Genomic DNA, 24084 nt, shown 5'->3' with positions numbered 1-24084 from the left:
AAAAAGGTAAGTAAAATATGGGGTAAATGAGTCATTACTGTCAAGGGTTCACAGCGATCTTTTTATTATTACTTGAATATGTTAATGTGATACAGCTCTGTAAGAAACACTAAAAATTTCCTCCAAGATTGTACAGAGAGGAAGAAAAAAACCGAAACAAAAGGCCCTCACTGGGAGCTGGAAATGGCTTTCTATGGTGCCAAACAGTTATTAGCCATAAAAACTAATGTCAAGCCAGAAAGCTAATGTCATGCTAGTAAATCTTACTCCGCGTAACTTTGCCGCAGGTGAGCCATCTGTGAATGACAGTGTGTTTGCTGCTACATCTAGTTTGCCAGTTAGCTATTTTATGGGGAAGAAATGTCGACTCAGAACACCTTAGATTGTTTAAATCTTTTACAAGAGCTCAGCATGTCAAATCAACCTGTAACTTTTGCACCCAGCAGCGCTTCATTGTCCTGTCTGTTTGTAAGCAAACTGACCTTCAACAAGAACAAAAGCAATCTGTTCCATAGCAGCTTTGACAGGGGTTGCATTCTTTTTCAACATACCCCCTCTTTCTCCCTCCCTTCTCTCTTCTTTTCAAGAACTGAGTGTTAGTCTCACCCTGTTGGAGAACTCACATCCTCTGCTCTAATGCTCTTCCCTCCATGCTCACATTAAAGCTTCTGCTTAATGTCTGAAAACAGACCTCCGTGTGCTTTTCTTCAACAATGCTCTCAGAATCACAGTTACCATTTTGTTTTCTATCCACCGCACATGCTGTGTACTGACGGGTGTAGCCATGAGTTACATCACTGCATGTGGAAATTGGATGAAGGGATATGCGCCTTCTCTGCAGACGGAGAAACAGCATATTTGCATCATTATCATGGTGTTTTGGTGATTTGTTTTAGCGAAGATTAGTCAGGCAGCTTTAAAAACTTAAAAGGCTTGTTGATGACTTCTATAAGAAAGGACAGCTTACTATGGTGGCAGGAATCTAGCATTATTCAATAAGTAGTATTGTGATGTGCATTCAAACACTGATACTACAACATTAGTGTAAAATTGCAGGGTAATTTACCTTTGTAGAGAGACGGTTGCCTTTGTACGATTGATTCAAACAGCCATTATGACAAAATGAGTCAACTTTAGGTCAATTAATGTCGCGCTCCTATCGTTAAGAAAAAGGCTGAATCCACAGCATACATATAAAAATGTATTCCATCATAGTGTTGCCTTTAATGAGCGGTATACTCTTTTTGTTTTTGTCCCATAGGATGGGTCACAAAGGGATTTTTTTTGCTAGGGGAGGAAAGACGGGCAGTAATAATATAAGAAGACAAGCCTTAATTCATGTATACTCATGACCTCTCCGGCACACTATACCAGTTAGAAATATAGATATTGCTCATGTCCTTACCTGTGGCATTGGGTGGGCATCGATTAAAGGCCAGTTCTCCTGAAGGCGTCCGTCTCCACACCATTGATACTGCATAGTCCTCCGGACAAATCTCATATGGCGCTTAAAAGCAAAGTGGTACAAGTGTAACTACATTGCTGCAAAGAGCTTTTCAGGATTTCCAATATGATGCAACAATTTCTTCATATGACACACAAGGAAGTATGGAAATATAGGAGATCAAAGCTGTATAGTGTTGGTGAATATGAGCATGATCTTTAAGTTTTGTGATAAAATCTATCCTTTTCTATCATCACAACTTTGGTTTAGGCACTAGATAATAATAATAATAATAATAATAATAATAATAATAATAATAATAATAATAATAATAATAATAATAATAATAATAATAATAATAATAAAATAAAAAAGCTAATATTTATGGAATACTGCTTTCTTTACTTTACAGAATGGAAGCATTAAAAGTTAAAACACCAATTCCAAAACATGGATTTTGAAAATTGTACAATAAGCTTTCCTGATACTTGTAGTACTCTGTAAGTCACCAGTATTTCAATGACTTCATTTATAGTATTATATTCATACTCTTTCATCCCTCCTCTGTGTCTGCATCTCCTCTTCAGGTTCTGTTATTGTTACATAACATATCATTCACTCCCCAGAGATAATAATCTCTTCACTTTCATTCAGATTTAGGTCTTATTATCCTTTGGCTCACCTGGACAGCGCTGGTCACTGCACTTTCTGACTTCCTCTCCGGTGCCATCACACTGCTGCCCAGTCACCGCTGCCCCCTGACACACCCTGGCTCGCCTCTGCCATCCGCCGTCGCAAGACTTCGAGCAGCCGCTCCAGGGACCCCAAGGATTCCACTGTCCATTAGCTGCAACGGAATCATCCTCGGTTAGAAACAGATACTCTCAGACGCATAAAATAAAGAAAAAGAAATCAACCAAAATGATCCATTTAAGCTTTTTATTTTTATTTTATTGATTTTTGATTACATTTATTTATTTTGCTATCCATGCATTCAGTTTGCTGAATGAGTTTGTTGGTAATATACCAAAAAATGAACGAGATTGCTTTGAATAATCAGGAGAATGTGTGTTTTATGACTAAAAGAAGCTGCTCTGTGAGTGGTGATTATTCCCCTCACTTTGCCAATATTAAACAGCATTTATGCTGAAGTTTCCAAAACCAGCAGCATGTTTTATGCCCTTGTAACGAACACTGTTAAATTGTGCATTAGACACAAAAACAGATGCTTCCCTTCAGCGGTGTAGTAAATCACATGCCCTTGTCTGAACGTAAAGGTACAACGCCCTGTGAGCAGGAAACACACTCCACTCTCATTTTAACCTGCGCTTACCCCCTCCTTCACACGTGCAGGGCTGTTTCGTGTCCTACAACTAACCGCTGTCAGGCTTGCTTCCGAAAGGGAAAAACAAAACAGAAACCATTGTGACCTGTTGGCTAAAACTATCTGCAAGACATTGATCAAATCCCAGTAGATACTGAAGCCTCTGCTCCACATCAGAGCAGCTGATCTCTCAGACGGATGCATGCTCATGTGTATCAAAGAGGACATTGTGCGAGCAGTCCTGGAGAAATTATTTAAATTTTGGAACAGATAACATTGATTCAAATCCTGCACAGGCCTTGTAGTCATTAGTTTTCTACTTTATTCTGTTTTGTTTCATTTTTTTTTTTTTTTTTTTTAGTGCCTGTTGCCTTTCAGCACCCTAAATTACTCAAATACATATTTAACTGTTTCTGAAACACATAGCCTATTGTGTTTTGCATGAACTCTTTCGTTGTGTTCTACAAAGCAAGGCAATGCCAGTAGCATTCATGAACACCGTGCTGACTTGTTAAATGAAGGCCTGGACTGTGCCGTCTCAGTAATGTTTGATCTTTCATCTTGATAACAAAGAAAGAAGTAGTGCTAAATATGTAGGCCTCATTAAATTAATACATTGTATAATGCCTCCTCTCACTGTGAGGCAAACAACAGCATCGCCTGCTTCATTATCATGAGCACAAATTGGAAATACGCGGTCCCGAGCATGTGCTATTTTAGTGGTCCAAGAGAGCATAGGGTTGACTGGCAGTGGTTACACAACATTTCCACTGGCTTTCAAAAATTTGAGAGGAATCTCTTTGCCACACACATACCAGTGAACTACAGAACAAAAAAACAGTTTTAGCTGCTGCAGTGAAAATTGCATCAGAAGATTATGAGAGTGCTCAGGCCGTTCATATGATCAGACAATTCAAAGCCTGATGGAGAGCGCTAAGCTGACATCTTTGAGCCTCTAATACGTCTATGATGTTGACAGACAGTTTGGACAGCTAACCCTGAATTATGTGAAAGGCATACAGTATATCTAACTGGATTTTACAAATCCAATTGATAGAGCATGGTCTTCAACATTATTCTTGATTCTTCCAACACAGCTCTGTTTCTTGCTGCAGAGGTTTTCAGTACACCACAAAACGAGTGAAATCAGGCTGCATATTGTATCTAAAGTTGATTGTAATTATTGTAACACTCATGGTTGTAATTATGGGGTCAACATTGTGGGACGGACTGTTCTTTTGTTTCTCTCTTCCTCCATTTTTGAATTTAGAAATCAAAGCGGATGCAGAATTAAGAGGCTCAGGATTTTACCTGTGCAGTCAGGATTATGGCACTCTCTGCTTTCTGCCCAGTGACCGCGACACTCAGATCCCCCATGGGCGGCCGCTGAGCACTGCCTGGTCCTCTGCTGAGTGCCATTGGCACAGGTCACCGAGCAATCGCTCCAAGAGCTCCACTCCTGCCACTGTCCGTCCACTGAGGCACCAACCACAACCCAACAAGCATGTCCCATGTGAAGGGAAAAAAAGGGGGCAGACAGAAATGGGAGGATATATTCAGATCACTATTCTCTCTCAGATTGAAAGCCAAAAAACAGACAAAAAAAATTACATTACTGCTTGTTGATTTTTGAGAATTGTACTGCTGGTTTCCGAGTCTGGTTAAAATTTCAAAAACATAGCCGAAGGCAAAAGGAGAATAAAACATGAAAAGTGTTTTTGTAGAATGCCCTTCTATAAAGATTTAGATTATTAATGCCAAAGGCACAATCTGCGGGATCTATTTGTTAGCTTCCTTCCATTTTCCCTGTCTGGGCAGAGAGAAAGCATCTGGGATTGAGTGGTTTTCACTGAGTCTGTTACCAGAGCAAAGCTAACATTTACTGTGTGGAAAAACTCATCATCACTAATCTGCTTAACATTCACAGGCAATTGCGGGTAAGTGATTTTGACGTCAGTATTACAGTATTGACTCTCTCTACTAAACCGCATTATTTTGTAAGCACGTTTACTTAAAATGCACCACAAATAAGGCTTCTATACAGCTTTGCACTCACCTTTGCAGTACTGCATGATAAAGGGATATATACTACATGTGCGTAGGTGAACTCTTACCATTATCAATCATTTATATTTTGAAATGAGTTTATGATCATTAACCTTTTGCATTCCTCCCATCATCATGCCTTCAAGGATAATTGTTACTATTGTTTTTCTGAATAGATTTAGAGAGCAGACAGATGATACCTGGGCATAGGGCTATGTTGCAAAGCTTAGTCTGGGTCTCGGGTCCGTCACAGGCCCTGCCTCCATGCTGGGGAGGGGCACACATCCTAGTCCTAGTGCGGTGACCTCGGCCGCATGTGAATGAGCACAGGCTCCACGGTGACCACTCCTCCCATACACCGTGTACTGCGGGCAAAGAAAAGGCGTCAGGCCTAATCAATGTCTCTGTCTCTGCTATAGCATAAACAAGCCCAAGACAAACTGCGCCCAGCCAAAAAAAATCAAAAAAAGAATCAAAAACAATTAGAAACAAAACTGATGTAAATGAAACACTGAGCACACAGACACTGTGGGGCTTCACAAAGCCTCATCCACAAGCTTCAATCACCTCAGTACATTTAATACCATTAAAATCAATGCTACCCGACCATCAATGCTTCCAACAGTATCAAAGTGATATAATATGATAAATATGTCAATCTTCCACATGGCATGTTTTGAATGACAATTCCAACAATAAAATCCAGACTATCAAGGTTTGGGTGAGGAGCAGCAGGCCTGCACAATGTTACATTTTGTTGAGCAGTCTTGGTTGACTGGGAATGTAATAGCTGTGTACCTTCAACATACTTATCATGGTTATGCAAAAAACAGACAGCCCTCAACCTGGTTCCAGACCTCCGAATAACTGCCCACATTTTACGATTGGTAAGGAAATGGCCACTCAGACCGAATATGAGGCTACACATCCAATTATCTAACCGTAAATGTATCAAAAGTGTTCATTGATATGTTTCATATGGTGTTTCCTCATCAGATGTATACACCTGAGCAATTAATGCTAAAATATTATGTGTGTTATTTTAAACAATTCTAAATCTATTGCATATTGGTATTTTTGGTGTTAAATTATCAAAGTTATGTCCTTTGTATAAACAAACATCTAAGAAAACTTTAATTTAAAGGACAATTTTGGCATGCTGAGATTTTTACTAATTTTTCCACATACCGCCTTCTATTAAGAACATTATAGACATTTTTTAGGCACTTTAACTATCACCAAAATAAAATGCTATTGATAAATGTGTCATTTTCCTCCCCTTAGCTTTTTCAAATGCTTTAAAATAAAATAAAATAAAATTAGGTGTTCCCTATAAAAGTGCACATTGTAGACTAAGATTAAAAGAAATGACATGTATGTTCTATTAATATCTTAGCTGACAAAAGGCACCATTCCTCTTGCATCTTGGGTTGCGTGTAAGTTTTACTGGATTCTAGTTGACAGATGGTGAGTCTTTATGGAACTGCAGAGGATATTTGCTTATGGCTTAAAGCTTTACTTTGGAGAGGGATATATGGGCATCCGAGAGTCAGACAGAATAAAGACACCTCCTGTCTTGACTTGGCAGTTGCAGTGTTCCAAATGTACACAGTTATATCAAATGATGGACGTAAAAGTTTAACCCCTGTTGTTAGTTTCTCAAGCAACTGCTGGCTTCTTGATCCCAGTGACTAAGGAATTTGACTGAATGAATTTAAGGCTCCAAAATTAACTTTATGGGAACGGAAATTGTAATTGTATCAAACCAAAATCACACTGGAACAATTTTTTAAGCGCCAGTAGTATGGGTATACGGAAGATATATGCACAACAAACGTCGTACAGTAGCTGCAACATCGGCTTACAGGGAACTGCAATAGGAATAACAGGCTGATGTGGGTGTGGCCATTGCCTTACCATTTTCAGCTGTGAAAAGACTGAGGCACAAAATAAATGAAATTATGTTTATTTTATGTTATGAAAATAATTAATTTTAATTAAACAACTACTTAAGGGAGTGCACACAACATAAATGGTGAATTTATTTTCATCTATTGGTTACGATTTAAGACCTTATAAATGTGACTACTTGTTCGCCATTGAATTGGTGGTTCCTCTTTAGAAGGGTCCCTATCCACAGCTTGTACAGAGGCTTAAAGTTCCTGCAGTATAATAGTTGGATCAGGATCAGTTGTGGAGTTGTTGGATCTTGGGATCAAGCTTGCGGTCCGCGATGAGGCGGAGCCACCGTCTGTCCCAGCTCTTGCCTGTAGGCGCTGTTATGATGCTCTTAGCTAAGTGTCCCATGGTGGCCTAAGCGTTTACTTTGAAAATTTGAGTTCAAAGCAGGCAGTAACCAAAGCTACTGTATCAGTGATGCAATAGGATTCTGCTTCTTCTTTTTTTTTCCTCTGAACTGAGGCTATGATTTACAGGGACAGCCATGTTCTGTGTTAGAGGTGAAATTCTTGGATCAGCACAAGACGATGGCCAAAGCAAATTCATTTGCCAAGAATGTTTTCATTAATTTGTGGTAAACTGGGATTTAGTCCATTTAACTCATATCATTCCAGTGATGTTTTACCTTTTTAACGTCCTAGCCTTCCGCTTGTGCCCAACTGTATTAACCATATAAATCTTATTATTTTTGCAGCCTGTCATATTTTTTCCAAAGAAAAACAACAATGCAAAACGAGGATGAATGGCACAGTAACCTAACTCTTTCCTGGGTCCTTAGGTTCACATAGTTAATCCAGTAAGGAGACCTAATCACATTGAAACAGTGAAATCTGAATAATAATCTTCTTTATTTCTTGTTCTCTTCTTATGCAATACGTTTTCATTATACATTCAAATATTCCCCTATATTCTTACCTAAGTCAACAGGTGTTATTGCTTCACTGTCAAAATTATTTTTTTACATCAGTGTGTCAACAAAAATGTGTCTTACTTTTTTTAGGATAGTGTCTTATCTTATTTTTTTGTAATTGGTCAATTATAGAAAATAGAACATCTTCTACTCTTTATTTTTAATTTGCCTTTGGTTTGCATTGCTTATTAATGGTATACGGCCATGGTTTTGAGCTTTGGGTATCTCAACACTGAAACAGATTGTTTTCTTCTTTTATTAAACTAGGCATGGTCTTTATGATCAGGTTGGCAATATTTTGTACAATGAAACTCCCAGTGTTTTATGCTGATAAATGTTTTTGTAGGCAACTGTCTTTTGTTTGCTTTGTTTTCATGGAGACTATTGCTGCTAATGGTAATTGCCCAATTTTCCTGTCTAATGTAAGAAAACACATGATATTCTGCATACCGACTAAGTTATCTTACTGGTACCAGGAGGTGATTAGTACAACTAAAATAGCAACGTTCATTAATTTGAGGCAAACAATATATGTACAGTGGCAATGGCCAATGTTCCTTCAAAATCAAACTTAAAAAGTGTTATTGCATATTCAAGCTATGCGACACATTCAAAGATAAGGATGAAATAATTCTATATATGTATTACTGTCAAAACTGCATCATTAATCTTTGCCTGCTGACAGCCACAACCTCATATACTCCACTGTCGTCAAAACCTTTAAAAACATTTACTAAGGACATACCTTTGCACTTGACGTATGACATATTACATCACTGCCATGTGCACCACTGGCGTGGTTTATTTTGAAATAAAACTGCGGCTGCATTAGAGCAACCTGCAGAGTAGGACGGTGTCTGGCGGACATGTCTGCGCATGCTCGATCGAGTGGCTTACTGTTTACACAATAACCAACAAGCTGAGCTCTCTGTGCTCGTTGACGTGACAGAACATCCCACCGAAGTTCAAAGGTATGCCTCTGTAATGTGCTTTTGAAAGTCTGGAGTGATAAACTTTTACTGTAGAGGTAAACGAACATGTCTCTCTTGTTGATTGCTAGATAAAATAAGCTCGCGCTGAATCCTGGCAGCTAAGAATTTTCTCATTGACTGGTGCCATAATAAGATTAAAATGGAAATGTAGAACCGGCCTCTACCTCTTCCCCAACCAAACCACACATTGTGAAAGGTGTGTTTTAAGAAATAATTGATATTGATTCAAATGAAAGAAAGTCAGGCCACCCATCTTGAAAGTTAAGCATCCATTTCAAGTAATAACATCATAAACTGTCTTGTTTTACTCTAAATTTTGCTGTATGAGTGTGCAGAGTTTTAATGATAACAGGGAGTGTTGGGTTGAATAATTCAGATAAAATAATGAATGCTTATACCAACCTCATCACATTATGTCCTCTGAACGTTGGCATTGGTCATATTCATACATGTACATACTTGTAATCTGACCTCTGCATTAAATCATCTTAAGCTTTGGGAGCAGTGTGCGGCTGTGAAGCACTTGGGGAATGAGTATATTTGTAAATCCTGTATGTTACTGTAGAAATGTCAAATATGACCTATATGACCTTCCTTTTTGCTGAAGAAATGCACAAAAATGCCAAAGAAAAAAAGGAAAAGAACGGATAACTACAGCTGCTGTTGGTTGGTTTGAAAAAGGGGATAACTCAGGTAAAAAATAATATTTGGTAAAGCAGACGTGTTATTGTATTTTGGCAGATACATTGTGTTGGATGAGCTGTATCACAACTTGAAAGGAGGCCCAGAATTTCTAACAACGTTCCTGCAGCGCCCAATCCGATGATGTTGAAGTTTCCAACGATGGTGACTAAGATAAAGCTCCTTTTAGACTGGAAGTGACGTGTCTTTAATTTAAGCACTCTGTTTAGAGGTATCCTTAGTCCTTGGCATACTACTCACAGTTTGAAGAGAGTGAATCGATCTGTCTCCCTTTCGGATATTGCATATAGACTCTGTTTATGTGGCACCATGCCAGTTGGGAATTTATATCAGCTGCATTTTTGAGGATGACTTGGAAAAACAAGTTCTGTGATCCCAGTAAGATGTTTTTAATATAAGTAAGGGAAGAGAAAAAAAACATTATTTTGCAGATATTACAAGCAATGCAATTTAACAACAATGCAGGACTACAGTACACTTGATCTAGTCTACTTGAAAATATATGAAGATATACAATTAATTAAGAATAGGGACATTTTCTCTAAAAAAAAGTTCTATTGCATTCTTTTTCTTGTGAGGAAAGTCAAATTTGCTTTAGTGTCGTCCCAGAGTTTTATGGCCCAGTTATTTGGTGATAAGTGTTTCTGCATTTTTATGTGAAAGAAAGTTCCGTATCCATAATTAGCCATGAGTAAACACCTAATTCCTGCAGGTCTTGAGATAAATCAAGGACAATAATGAATTCACACAGGCTGCTCTGTAATTTCTGGCCCTAAATTAATAATTATTGTTCATGCAAATTAATTCATACACCTGCATTTGGGGTGTGTAGCTTTGGGGAAATAGAAGCTTTCTGTCTGAGCTAAATATAAATGGCCATAGAGGAATCACACCAAGACTGTTTTTAGGCAACTGCTTTTGAAATGACTCATTCTCTTTCTAGCTCTTAATGTCCACGCACAGTAAGAGAGTGACCCTTTGAAAACTGCACACTTCCCACTTGCACATGCCACATCTAAAAATGAAGTACAGTACATCATAAATCAGGTTTTTTTCAGAGGCTGCAGCTTGCAGTATTTTTATCAGCCATAATTACCTAAGAGTTTGTGATGCAGACTCAGAAGCACTACCCTTTACTGCGCCATCAAATACTTAGACTGAACATGAGTTCACAATCTCATTTCTAAATCGACATATTTGTCTTTGTAAACAATTCCAAAAATGGATAACGGTGACTTGTTTAGAAAGGCCGGCTGTCCTACCAGACGCAGACAGACAAAACATTGGCGCGCTACAATCACCAGTCAGAAAAGCATCTGATGCCGATACCTGACCGCCAGTGACTCATCTGCTCTGCCATCATGGGTTGAGGAAGAAATGCCTTACAGCGTGTTTGAAGAAATGCTGCCAAGCTATTTTAAAATGCAAGACTGACCTTCAAGGAAATGAAGCTGACAACATATCAGTGTCTACTGCTCCCCAAGCTCCATGCAGAACCACATGTCTTTAAACCATTTCAATGCTGATGAATTGCCTTACAGTTATATGAAATGGAAAACACAAAAGTGATAATGGAAAAACAAAATCACAAAATAACAACAAAGAAAGAAAGCATTAGATTAACTGCAATAATAATACATCCTTGAATAGACACATTGAAAAGTTTGTTAAAACACAGCAACACATTTTCTCCTATAAACAACAAATGATCAAAACATTAATATTCAAGAATCTGCGGCTAACACTACCTGGACAAGGGGCAGTGTTATTGCAAACCCTTGATTCTCTTAAAGGGCCGCTGCAGTGTGTTCCGTATGGTGTGACACATGTTCTTGTTCGCACCTGCGACCCTTGACCGCAAGTTACAGAGCATGAGCTCCACTGGGACCACTCCTCTGCACCTGATTCACCTGTGTGGGAGAAGGGTGACACTAGTTAAATGCAGCAATATGGTCCTTGGGGCAGGGCTTACGGGGCAGGGTGGGGCAAGGTGGGCAGGGTTGAGTCAAAATGGGGAGGGGCCAACATGAGTCACGTTGGGGTGAAGTGGGGTCTTTAAGAGTTATAAGAACACTATTGTACAGTCTATACTACCTTTATGTGATCTTTGATAAATACTGAATCTGCAGCTAAATTCTTCTTAGTGATTTCATTTGGATGCAACACAATTAGGTGCTCTGCAATTTTAAACATTAACAATAGTCTTTAAAAAGTAGGAGAGATGTTTCAATGAATCAGCCTTTTTAGTTAAAGTTAAAATGTGCATTTATGCAAAGATCACAGTAAAGGCCCAACTATGATTATAAAAAAATAAACAGTTAACATCAGGTTTACATCTAACTGTTTCATTTCATCCTAAAAAACGAAATCATGCATTTCAATAAAACCCAATAATATGCTTAAATAAAATAAGACCATAAAGAAACAAAATTTCATAAGAACATGGTGACATGCAAGAAAGACAGCGTCTGAGAAAATAAAATGAAATTTAATGGGTGTTAGTTCAGAGAGAAGACTGAGATATGGATTCCCTTGCACTGCAGCAAACTATCTAGTTTCCTTGACAACAGACCATATTAGGTGTTTTAGACGATGGTTTCGAATACTTTTCAAATCCATCTTAACCTCTAACTCCAAGGGGTGGAGGAAAATGAGAAAGTTAGTGGATTTTATATTCAGCAGATCACGTCCATTTTCATGTGTGTGAATGTGACTAAAAGCACACTCAATTGTGAGTGTCCTCAAGGTACTATTTTAGCTGCAGAATAAGAATGGATTCTGTTTCTATTGTCCAGGCCTTTGTGCCAATATGGAGCTTTTGGCAAGCAGACTTTGAAGTATTTCAACTCTGCACGCAGTCAAATTGTTATTTAATAATCATGCATAGCATTCAGTAGCAGATTAATAAAGATAAGGATCATAGTTGTTACATTCATTTAAAGATCATGTTTGAGTTAAATTAAAAAGAATAATTAGAAGAAACAGCATTGAGCCTTTTAATCTTCATTGTCCAAAAGGTCCAAATATCTGAAAGCCATGAAATGCTAAATAAAGCTGTATATTTAGACGAGGCAGTGGGGTGATTTACAAAGTCCATGGTAGCCTAGATGAAAAAACAATAAATTATTTGGTGACAGGTGAATGGACAATCACATTCCTGCATCCGAGTAGTCACCGAATAATTGATGTTTGATTATGTTAAACCCTCAGGTGATGTATTAATTTTCTTTGAGGCTTTTGGCGTTAGAGAAATATTTTAATACAAAGATGAATTATTTCAATTGCAGCTCTGAATACATTTATGTCATTTGAAGTCATCAAATTGTAGAATAATTTGAAACACAACATGCTTTAAAGTAGTTTCTTAGCATGCTGTATAAAGGACACATAGATTCAGCCAAATAGGGATCTTAACCCTGCCCTTAATTTTGCAGATCATAAAATAGACTAAAAGGTGGATCAATTCATTAAATGAGGCAGTACAGGGAGAGTAAATAGTGTGAGAATGAGAAACAGAAAAGCACAGCGATGCGAGTCGACAGGGAAACGACATACCTACGGAATTTGTAAAATGGAGAGGTGTTAATGGGTAAACGTTAGTACTGGTATGTCTGTATGGTGTGTCGCAAATTAAACAATGACAATGAAAGGAGTTCTTAAACAATGACGGCAATTTAAATGGAACAACACATGAAAAAAATTAAACTTTTCCCAAAAAATTACAAATAAAAAAATCTCAGATATTTAGAAACCCACCCACTAAGAAAAAAGGGTTTTGTATCTAGAATAAAGAAAATAAAAAGATAATGCTTTAATATTGCTGTCCCTTATTTCAGTGCTTTCTGATTATTAAAAATGCTGAGGCAGTAGACTGAAAAAGTCCTTATGAATTTAGATAATTTCTGTTTTTTAATGTATTGGATGCTACACTTGATTAAGCAGCATAGTCTCATTGTATCTCCAAGGGCAGCATCTATCAATTCAATTTTTGCCAAGTATGTGTTTCATATTTGGCTGAAGGGGTAAATTAAATGACATTTAATTTATCATGCCTTGGAGCAAATGATTAAATACATTAGGGCCTTACTTTTAAACTGCTGTTTAATTAATGTTTCATGAATATACTGTATGAGTAATCCACTTGCCAACTCACTATGTGACAATAAAACAAACAGACCCACAAAACCCAATTAAGTTCTATAGTCAAAGTAAATACTCATAGAGAAATGGGAAATTTATCTTCCTACTTCATATGTAGCAATAGAGAATGAATCGGAAGAAAATAATAATGCAAAACATTTCCACTTAAAAGGTGCAGTACAAGAGAGAGCATGCATGATGAAATTAATTTTAGTTAACAAAATAAAGTAGAAACATAACTACGGTATTACCAGTTTGTGCCATAAATTTAGCAGACTCAGCTTGCTCCTGCAGGGCCTTTGTGTCATGAACTGATCTTGGCCGCTGACTTTTTACTGTATGCTCTCCGATCATTCCATATTCTATGGGACAAAATAGAGGTTCATATGAAAGCTAGGCTTAAACAGGATTTCCTGAGAACAAAAGCTTATTACATACTGTTTTTCAGGCTGTTCGAAGCAACTGCAGTACATGGCTAGAAACAAAGACCACACAAGTTTGTATTTAATTTGTCCTTTACTCTAGGGCATAGAACAATGCAACGAATTTATAAGGGTGAGTTGGGAGTATTAATTGAGCTTGAAAGCACAGCGTAGACACATAGCAAACATGCAAATAAACTCACATTGTTTTTTTAAAGTTCTAACACTTCATCAGAGCAGCGCCCTCCCTTCCCACCCTCCTGCACGCCCAGAAAAGAAAAGAAAACAAAATGAAAGTAATAATGTGTAAGCCATCAGAAAGCCACAGAGGAGGGGGTCATGGACATAACATGCTATTGATCCACAGTTTCCTCAACAGTTTGTCATCTTTGCAGGATTTCTTTTTGGTTTACCCAGTACAAAATTTTGTGATCCTTTGTGAAATTAGGCAAATGTATTCTGAGCTGTATTCATTACAATGCATGCCCTCTTTGTTTCCCATAAAGGGACAAAGAGACAATGAGCACAATGTTATCATGCTACTCTGAAAAAAGCAATGCTTGCACTATTGCATTTTGTAAAGAATTTGCATCAGCTGTTTCAAGTAAATCAGACACACTGAAACATTTATGTTACTTACTTAACACGCTGAGGCAAATAGTCTTCAAACTCTTATCTTAATTGAAAACTAGCATTACTTCTGGCAGTGTGGTCCTAATGACGTGATTATATCATTTGCAAATAGGCAATGCAGGTGACGCATCAACAACAAATTCACACATATCTTATGTTAGTACATTAGACAATACAATGCATCAGCCATTGATAGGAAGGGTGTTTGAATATTCCCTATTAATCTAGTTTGTTGCCTCAGTTTTGTATGTCCCCTACAGAAAACTGTACGCCAAGAAAGACTGACCTCCCTCGCAGTGAGGCTTATCTGTCATCTCCTCTGATCATGTTCCACTGAAAGCTGAAATTTTAGGACTAATTATACGGTAAATCCCTTGACTACAAGAGACGACAGTTGTTTGATCCACGCATCAGATTGTTGGCATTAACCAAATTATATCAACAAACATGTTCCATGATTGGATTAAGAAAAATAAATAAATAAAAAATGACTCTGGGTTTGCTGCAGCATTCAAACGACACCCCTTTCCAGTATAGCATCAGTCACTGTGTTTACATAAATAATTAGAATATTACAAGGGTATAATGAAAGGAGAGAAAGCCGCCAGGTAGAAACAAACATTGCAGCCTTTTGATGCTGATTGGGATCTTCAGAGCCATGACTGCACAAAGTAAGGAGCTTTAGACGCATTCAAAGATTTCTTTCTGATTTGAACGTGTCCGCATCTGTTTTGCTCAAATTGAGCAGAAAGCACAGTGTGAACTTTGTCCCAGCCCAAAAAATGTGCAGGTACACTGATGGTTGGACAAACCGAGGGCAGTTGATCTAACACTCAGTCATGCAAGGCTAACTACTGTAGATACTTTGACATGTTATCTCTTTACTGTGTTTTGGGCTCTACCCTGTGGTGTCTTGGATCATGAACCAAATTCCCTATTTAGCAGAATAAAAGGGCTGTCTGGTTTAGTCAGCCTGAATGTCTGCTACTTTGCAGGAAATCGGGCAAAAAGCAGGACCTACTGCTTTTAAATGAATGTAAAAGTAAAACTAAACACTAAAAGCCATTAGACAGCATACAGTGGCACTTTCATTTAACCAAGCTCAGTAGGGCAGGATGGATGTATAGAATACATATTAAATTACTTGACTTCTTTTAATGGTTTTACTTTTCAATAACAGTATATGTTATAATGCAAAGAAAAGTTGTAAAAATCATTGTAGACACCCTACTGTCCTGTATTGCATGATATAGCAATAGTAGCAAGTACAAAAGGTAACAGAGCTTTATATTTATGAATATCCCTAACTGTATACTGAAAGAAAATGATTCCTATCCAGCTCTCTATTGTCCAACAGTTCCTGTATCAAGGAGGACATATATAGAACTGAAGGCTATTATATTCTATATTATCCTTTCTAGATACTAATCAACGTGCCTGGTGTAGCCTATTATTGGTATTAACTCCATCATACTTTGGAAATGATTTGCCTCTGCAAAACATTGATCAACTCAGCCTATTGAATAGTATCCTGACAGTCAGTCACACCTAATCTGATCTAACTCTCAGCAGCTCATGATGAACAATACAACAGAGCATTGGAACATGAAAGAGATTATAAAAATGTCATTAAATTTGATGTCGATAAGATACTTACTGTGTACTCATTACACACACCGCATGAATCAAACTTCACACATTTTTAAACAGAGATTTTTCATCAAGGTTTCATCGTTTAATTACTGATGTTTGAGTAATTATATCTACATCAGTCTGGACAGGAAGCTATTAAAAAAAAAGCTCAACCTGTTGGTACACAAATGAGAACTGGTTAGATTAGAGCAAAGGATGTCTCAGTTTAAGTGTACATGAGACTGGAATCTCTTGTGATGCCATGATGTTATGTCGTAGCACCAGAAAAGTCCTGAGAAATAAGCACAGAGGTTTAATTGAACTACGAGGATTGTATTTAAGCCCGTGGCTGTATAACCATGAACATCAGACACAAACCAGATTTATAATAAATGGAGGGCCAGGCTGTTTGTCATTTGTCAAAGCGGCACAAAAAAAAATGTGTCTTCACTGCATTACAAGGCAGGAAGCGCAGATGATGCATTTAGCGTGTCATTACCTTTCAAACATTTCCTCTGTTTGAGACAGCTTCATTTCATGTTTTGCCCGGTATTCAGAACTTTTTGACTGTGTGTTTCTAAGAAAATTAAGTTTAAGATTTATGAGGGGTTTGTCCTTCAGTCGGAACTAAAGAGAATACTTATTATTGATATCAATCAACCATCATGCTTCAACAGTGAAGGAGAGGCAATGCCACTCAGTGAAATCCATCACTATTCGCTTTCTTTCCTTTTGTGCAATGGCAGATTCATTCACTTTGTTTTAATTCTCATAACCTTGATGGCATGCATCACTGACAAGGCATGCATTCTGGGCCGGAGAATTAAAAATGACATTCCGTTAGGTCTTATATTGACCGTTTATAAATCAGAATTGACGAAACTGGGTAATAGCGGCGTTGCTTTTCTAAAATACTTGACGTATTTGTGGAGGATTAGACACGCATGCCTAAAATAGGGAACTGAATTACTAAAATGACCTTGGCAGACAGATCAGCAATAGCCACTCTCATTTCACAACAGGGAAAGCATTTTAACACAAGGTCAAAGCCATGCAGATTGGAACAGCAAACATTTAAAAATAAAAGTAATCTCCCAAAATCCGGACCAAAAGACCATTTTTTCCACTGTGTATTTCCCTTTAGATAAAACTGCCAACTCCATGAAACAAAACGTATTACGTAGCATCAGGATATCACTTAACTTATCACTTGTCTCCTAATGTTAGTGTACTTTTGCAGAAGTATAGTTTAGTGTCAGCAGATTCACTGATGATTTGTGTGACTCACTATAGATGCACTGGAACCAAAATAACTCCTTGTCAGTCTCAGCTTCATGTCCCTCTAACATTGTTAACATTAGCTTCTTTTGACAGCATAGACATCCAAGCAGTCTAAACCTAATGTGGCCAACATCTTGTGATGCAGTGAAATATGATTTTGACTGAATTAAACATTATTATTCATCTAATATTTTGGAATTATCTTCTATATGAGCTCACAGTCACAGAAAAATTGCCAAATCTACAATGTAGAAGAAAAAACAGTTACCTAATGCTCACACACAAACACTCAAAGCACAGACAAAATCATGCATAAACCCTCATCCTGTTTCTCGTGTTTAAAATGTTCAAAAGCTCCAAATTCGCCAAAGGAAGAAGCAGAATTAGCACTGCATTCAGTAACACTGCACAACGTCAAACCTGCAATTAGTTCCAGTTAGTGCAAAAATAGATCTTTTAAACGGTGCAAGCAACAAACTGCATGCTGCTGCCATGATGTGCCATCAGTTCATAATGGCAGCCATTTTGCCTGCTTGTCAGGGATTATCAACAAATCAGGTGAGTAATAAAGAGGGAAGGGATGAGATTAGGCTTTTTATGAGCAATAATACCTTCCTCTGAACTTTAAGAAACTGAAGTGTTTCATTGGCTAGTCTCATGAGTCAGGCTGCTTTGCAAGCTGATCTGATCATGAAATATGTCTGGCCGCACTAAAAAGGAAAGGAGAATCACTCTTCTGTTTCAATCAGCTTTGGAAGCTGATCTCCAGGGGTGCATATGTTAGCAAAGCCAGCGCTGCATGCAGAAACAGAAACAGCCAAAACAATGAAAACCTCTGGTCCAAATGTAACAAAATGTCTGCTCAAATGACTGTCTTTACAGGCGCTAGTCACCACTGGGCTGCGACCTCAGCAGGTGACAATAGATGAAGGTTATAACAGGGGGATACCAGGGCTCAGGTTTTGTGACAACAGTGTTACTGAATGTGCTGTGGCCCACACAGGCCTTCATCACAGTGTCAAAGATGTGCAAACATGGATAGTGCTAGACAGTATTCTCCTTCCCAAGCCAAACTATTCATGTGAGCCTGATTATGTGGGCTCAAAGCTTTCCTTACCCATCACAGCTCATTGATGCTTTCAAGCTTAATTACTGGCTATATTTACGCTTGATTTGATTCATGTCTCACTGCTAAGTACATTCAGTACACATTACAAACAAATAAAGACTCAGCACCCAGTCAAAGAGAAAGAAAGTTCCCTCTGTCGATGACCTTTGTCATCACTGAGGCTTTGATTCACTGCATGCAGGGAGTTTTAAGCTTCCACACCGACGGTAATCACGCCTGCCGCAGAGAGCCTAATGGAAGACATTTGATTTCCAGGTTCATCTTCACTGTGAGGACACGTTCCATGTGTAATTTTATTGAAAGGCAGTAAAAGCCAGCCCCATGTCCAATGACTGATGTGTCTAACCTTGCATGAAATGAGCCTTTACTCAAAGGCCCCTATGAGTAGCGTCTATCAGGGGCTCTCCGCTTCCTCCCCTCTATGCATTCCTGCCTGACTGGCTGACTGACTGACTGTCACAAATGTAGCTCTTAATGAGAGGCACTTCATTACCGCTACACTTTGAAGAGTGTAAATTCCCAAAATAGAGACAAGTGTACAGTTCACTCTGTGTAGACCAGTACGAGAACCAACTCACTAACCCATTACTGTCTTTGATCAGTTTCACATCAGCTGAGCTGAGACTGGCAATTTTTTTGTCAAATGTAGAGATAATCTGGATTGCAACGTGCTTAAATTACATTTTATATATGAGACCAAAGAAGTGAAAGGTTAAACTTGTTCTTAGCTTGTGATAAATAAGTCACAACCAAAAACAATACCAAGGCACATTTTTTATCGCAAACATTTAAATGGGTTTAGCCCGTATGTGTGTTTAAACTCAGTTGTCTTCAGGGCACACTCTACATTTTTAGATATATTGGATTTTGGTTTCAGTCATATATTACAATGGGAATATATTCAAACATAAAACGATGCAAAACTAGAATTAAAGACATTAACCTTTACAAATGCTAAAAGTGAGCACATGCTAAAACAGTTGTGTAATCATTTAAAGGTCTAGAAATTCTTCTTTGTAAAAACAGCATCTGTTCATTGCCTTGTTTCCTGAAGGTATTAAAATCTGAACATCAATGCAGAAAAATGATCAAATCAAACCATGTTCTGGTTGATTATGTGCTTTTTTCCACAACCCCCCCCCCCCCCCCCCCCCCAATAAAAAAGCAATTACAATTAAAAACAAGATGAAGAAACTTTATAATAACAAAAAGAAAATCAGTGTGTGAAAAAAGAAGAAAATATGTAAAAAAAAAAAAAAAAAAAAAAACAGATTTTAGTACGTTTTATTTATTCCAGCATTTTAAACAACACTTTGTTTTCTTAGAGTAAGTGAAGACAACTACAATGTCAAAAAATTATAATAAATACGATGATGATGATTATGAGTTAATGAACATGCATCATGTTTTAGCTCATAATCATCATCATCGTATTTCACTTCCACGTCCAAAACAGGACTCAAGTGTTTCTCCAACTTCAAAATCGGACTACCATTCAGAAACGATCTTATAAGTCTCCTTAAATGTCCTCAATGTATCTCCTTACAGCCATTATACAAACCCTTCAACATTGATGGGACCATATGCTTGGGCCAATCTAAAAAACTCAATTAGTCCTTCATTAAGAAAATGAGGGGGTTGCACGGAATCAGATACAAATTACGAATTGTCCTCTGAGACGTACAATTATCCATCATATTCCTTCTGCCATCTGTTTGCTTCCTGTTGACTCTCCTAATGACTTAGATTGAAGCCAAATTAGAATTCTGTGCAACTGCCACTGCACCTCATTGAAAAGTCATGTGAACTTGCATAAAAATGGAGTGAGGGTGGTGAGACAAACGCTCAGAATACAGTCTGTCGTAAGTAGAGAGGATATATTTTGTATTACTTATGTGAAAGCAAATGAGTGGCTACTGGGGATTGCATTGATAATTTACAGCACAATGCTAAATCACAAGGTTATTGAGCAGTACCTCACAAAGCAACCTAGATGGAGCTCTGACGTTATCAAAGCACTGCATCAAGAAGCCCTGTTGCTGGGTGCTGTGAGCAGATCATTCCACCTCTTTTCTGTAGATTTCAGGGAACAGGCCTCACCAGTCTGACTTCATATAATTTCAATTTATCCAAACGTGTATAAATTGAATCTCTACTCTATCAGAAGTCGCACAGATTAGATGCATATTCCACATCTTAACACTAACATACTATGACAATCTGCAATCACAAGAATCAAAGCACCATCCACAAAGGGATGCTTATCAATGTCGTAGAGTAAGTAGACCTGATCTAAAAAAAGGGAGGTGAAATACATTGAAAACAACCAAAAGAACAAATTAAGATACACATTTCCTTTCTATCTATACCGGGTTTTGACAAGAACATACCCTCTGCATCATAATGTGAGCAATGTGTCGTGCTTTCAGTTCAGCTGCATGATGCTATCAGAAAATGGATCCGCCTATGGAGCATTTTAAAGTGAAAGCAATGCCAAGATTGCAGCTTATAACTTGCAAAATCACCAGCCTTTTCAAAAAGCGACACTGCTGAACCACCCGTGACTAAAAGTGGGGCTGCTGCAGGGACACAACTGAAAGGACTACTGTGCACCGACAGAAACAAGGATGGAAGCGGATTACTAATGAAACCATTTCAGAGAGAGAAGTCAAGTTATATGAATAGTATAGAAACTACACATTGCACACTGTGTGAAATACTGGGGCCTTCTCAAATCTGGGACTCTAGTCAGTTGCTTAAAGCATCTCATGAAATATTCTCTTATAAGTTTTGGCCAACCGCCTCAAAGCGAAAGGTTTTTTTTCCCTTTTTGACCAGCAGGGTATGATCTTAAAATGATGATTGTAAATTATGCATAATTGTCTTTGGGGGTATGCTTTGCTACAATGCTCTTGCGAAGGGACATTGGAAAACAAAAATGGAAGCGGCTCTTGGCATCACTAAAGAAACACACAACCCTGGTAGATGACCTGGCAGTCACACACACTGCCAAGCTCAATGCCACCATGCCAAGCAATGCATCTGTCAAGTGAGAAACATGACACATTTTTTAGCACCTTTGCGACTGCAGCCAATTTTCAAAGAGCATACCTTGTCCCTTTCTAAGCTATTTTGCTTGGCATACCAAGTAGTGACCTCCATTTAATAGAGCCATGGTTTGTCGTCCATGGAAGCTCCTCACTAATAAACAGAAAATGATACAGCTACGGAATTGAAAGAGCAAAACACAATATGGACTCCGTAACCATGGATGCAAATTTGGTTGGATGGCCATATTTTGTAGCAAGATAAATCATTTCCAACAGCCCCTAATGAGACTTTCATAATTCATGCTGTCAGCCTTTCCACAGCACCAATCATGTCTGATCCGTTTGCAGTGGTAAAGCCCATTGCTTGAGACTGCCACCCTGCATCTATCAGCACAGAGAACATTGTGTCATACGCAAGTTAGTCATGAGGAAGATGCCTGCAACATGCCCTGTCTTCGCTCATTGACTGAGCTCATGTTAAAGCAAACACACTCTCCAAAATAATTACAAAGACACAGTGGTGATGCTGAAATGTCCTCAGACAAGAGCACGAGGGCAGCGTGATAGGATTTAATTTAATGGATTCTGATGCCAAGTCTGGGAACAGCAGAACAATCACAGTTCTTACAAGTTTGAAAGCCATGCATGGCTGCTCCGGACTCACTGCTTGTGTTTTAAAGCTAAACACACCCAGTATTTAAACTACAATGACTTTAACTTGATTATTCCCCTTTCAATATAATTTTATAGTTTAATTTAAAAAGTATATATGTTTGTCCATTCCCCCAAAAAATGATTTGTTCATGTGGTCAGTTTTAGAATAAAGCTCTCCAATCAAATGTAACCAAAAGACCAACAGCTTTGGCTAAAATTCTATTATTATCATATCATGGCTAACACTATATGTCATCATTTTTATTACTAGGCCTACATTAATCTAATTCAAGGTGAACTCCCACAACCTCAGGCTGTTTCTTTTAAAGTAAGGTTGGCCGTCCTCTAACCTGTGGTGTTTTCTATTCTTTATTTAGGCTGTTGTAAAGTGTTGAGGGAGAGTGCAAATTATAAACACAGGAGAGAAAACACTACAGGGATTCAGTCCCAGGACAAAGGGGGCAATTAGTTTGAGAGTCAGGGGATTTAACCACTTGATGATCTCTGGAATATTTCTGAGAACACACCACACAATGTGACCATGTACTGGGTTCAAATGTACCTTCTGTAAAATGTCTCTTCCAGGCTTTTTCAAAGTTATTTTTTCAAATTTTGGGGATAAGAGGCAAAGTCATATTAATAGTGCCTTTTTATCATAAAAACTAATCACATTGGTAAGGGTCAACAATGAAATAGTATCTAATCTGAACTGCTTGGCACACTTCAGTTTAATGCATGTACTCACAGTCTTATTTTCCAAACTTTTTCAACCCTTTATCAAAGAGATGCTAATTACTGTTAAATTAATAGAGGGGAAAAAAGCATCATCTTAATTTTAAATTATGCTGAATAGCTCTGTTGAAATTATGCTGAGTCTTTGTGGAGGCTAATTGTAATTTCAGCAGGGCAAAGTAATTGTGTGAAATAAGAAGGAAGGGCACATTAAAAATTGGAATAATCAGTTCATGTTGTTTTTATTTTTATACCCTTAAAGAGGTCTAGAGTTATTATCCACTCAAAGCTTTTGGAATCATCCTGACAAGATCCGATGAAAGACCGGTGAGTAATCAAAGAGGAAAACATTTCCATTCATTTGCACATTTGTCATTTTTTGTGTCTCTCATGACCATACAGTATGAAAGACTTGTTGTCGAGCACATGCAACTTGTTTTTTCTGTGCACAAAGAGCTGTATTGCCAATGGTTATGGGAGATAAAACAAAAACATCACTGTTTTGGGTGAAAGCAGCATTCTTTCATCAATAGAAAAAAAGACACCAATGAAATTGCTCGCTTTTCCTTGTTTGACAGTGTGATAATAACAAAGATGTTTTTCTGTAGTCTGCCTCATCTTTCTGGACATTAACTGGATCATAAAAACAAATCATTTACACATAGATTGTCAGGGAAATTAGGCTACTGTGATTCGAAAATCATGCTATTGCCTCACTAGGGTTTTGTTACTTTGATATGGTTGCAGTGCACTGTAACCATTTCAAAGTAAATATCCATGTGAATGTGAATTACTAAATGAGCAAAATGTGAATGTAAACAAACACTCCACAACCAGAAAACAGTATTAATCAATGGTGGCTGAACCTGATGGTTCTTTTTTTATTATTTCCCCATTCACCATCATTGCCCATTCACAGTAGAATTAGAGCTTGGAGATTGCAGTTTATTGAAGTCAAGTTATGATTTCTGCATAGTGAAGTTATTCCAAGTTTCAAAATTATGTCTGTTTGCCATGTGAAGCTGCCAAAGAGC

The 24084-nt window shown here is 37.9% G+C and overlaps 1 protein-coding gene across 1 annotated transcript in view; it reads right to left on the bottom strand.

Moving 5' to 3' along the window:
- adgrb3 (adhesion G protein-coupled receptor B3) overlaps positions 1-24084 on the bottom strand; it is a 105929-nt gene that overhangs the window by 48155 nt on the left and 33690 nt on the right. The window contains exons 2-7 of the mRNA XM_054599948.1: positions 13769-13879; positions 11126-11287; positions 5015-5179; positions 4080-4244; positions 2127-2291; positions 1406-1507 (exon numbers count right to left, since the gene is read on the bottom strand). Of these exons, the coding sequence (XP_054455923.1) occupies positions 1406-1507; positions 2127-2291; positions 4080-4244; positions 5015-5179; positions 11126-11287; positions 13769-13879 (870 nt within the window). The remainder of the gene's footprint in view (positions 1-1405; positions 1508-2126; positions 2292-4079; positions 4245-5014; positions 5180-11125; positions 11288-13768; positions 13880-24084) is intronic.

Source organism: Anoplopoma fimbria, chromosome 6, assembly GCF_027596085.1.
Source record: "Anoplopoma fimbria isolate UVic2021 breed Golden Eagle Sablefish chromosome 6, Afim_UVic_2022, whole genome shotgun sequence".
NCBI lineage: Eukaryota > Metazoa > Chordata > Actinopteri > Perciformes > Anoplopomatidae > Anoplopoma > Anoplopoma fimbria.
This window is presented reverse-complemented; position numbering and strand designations above follow the sequence as displayed.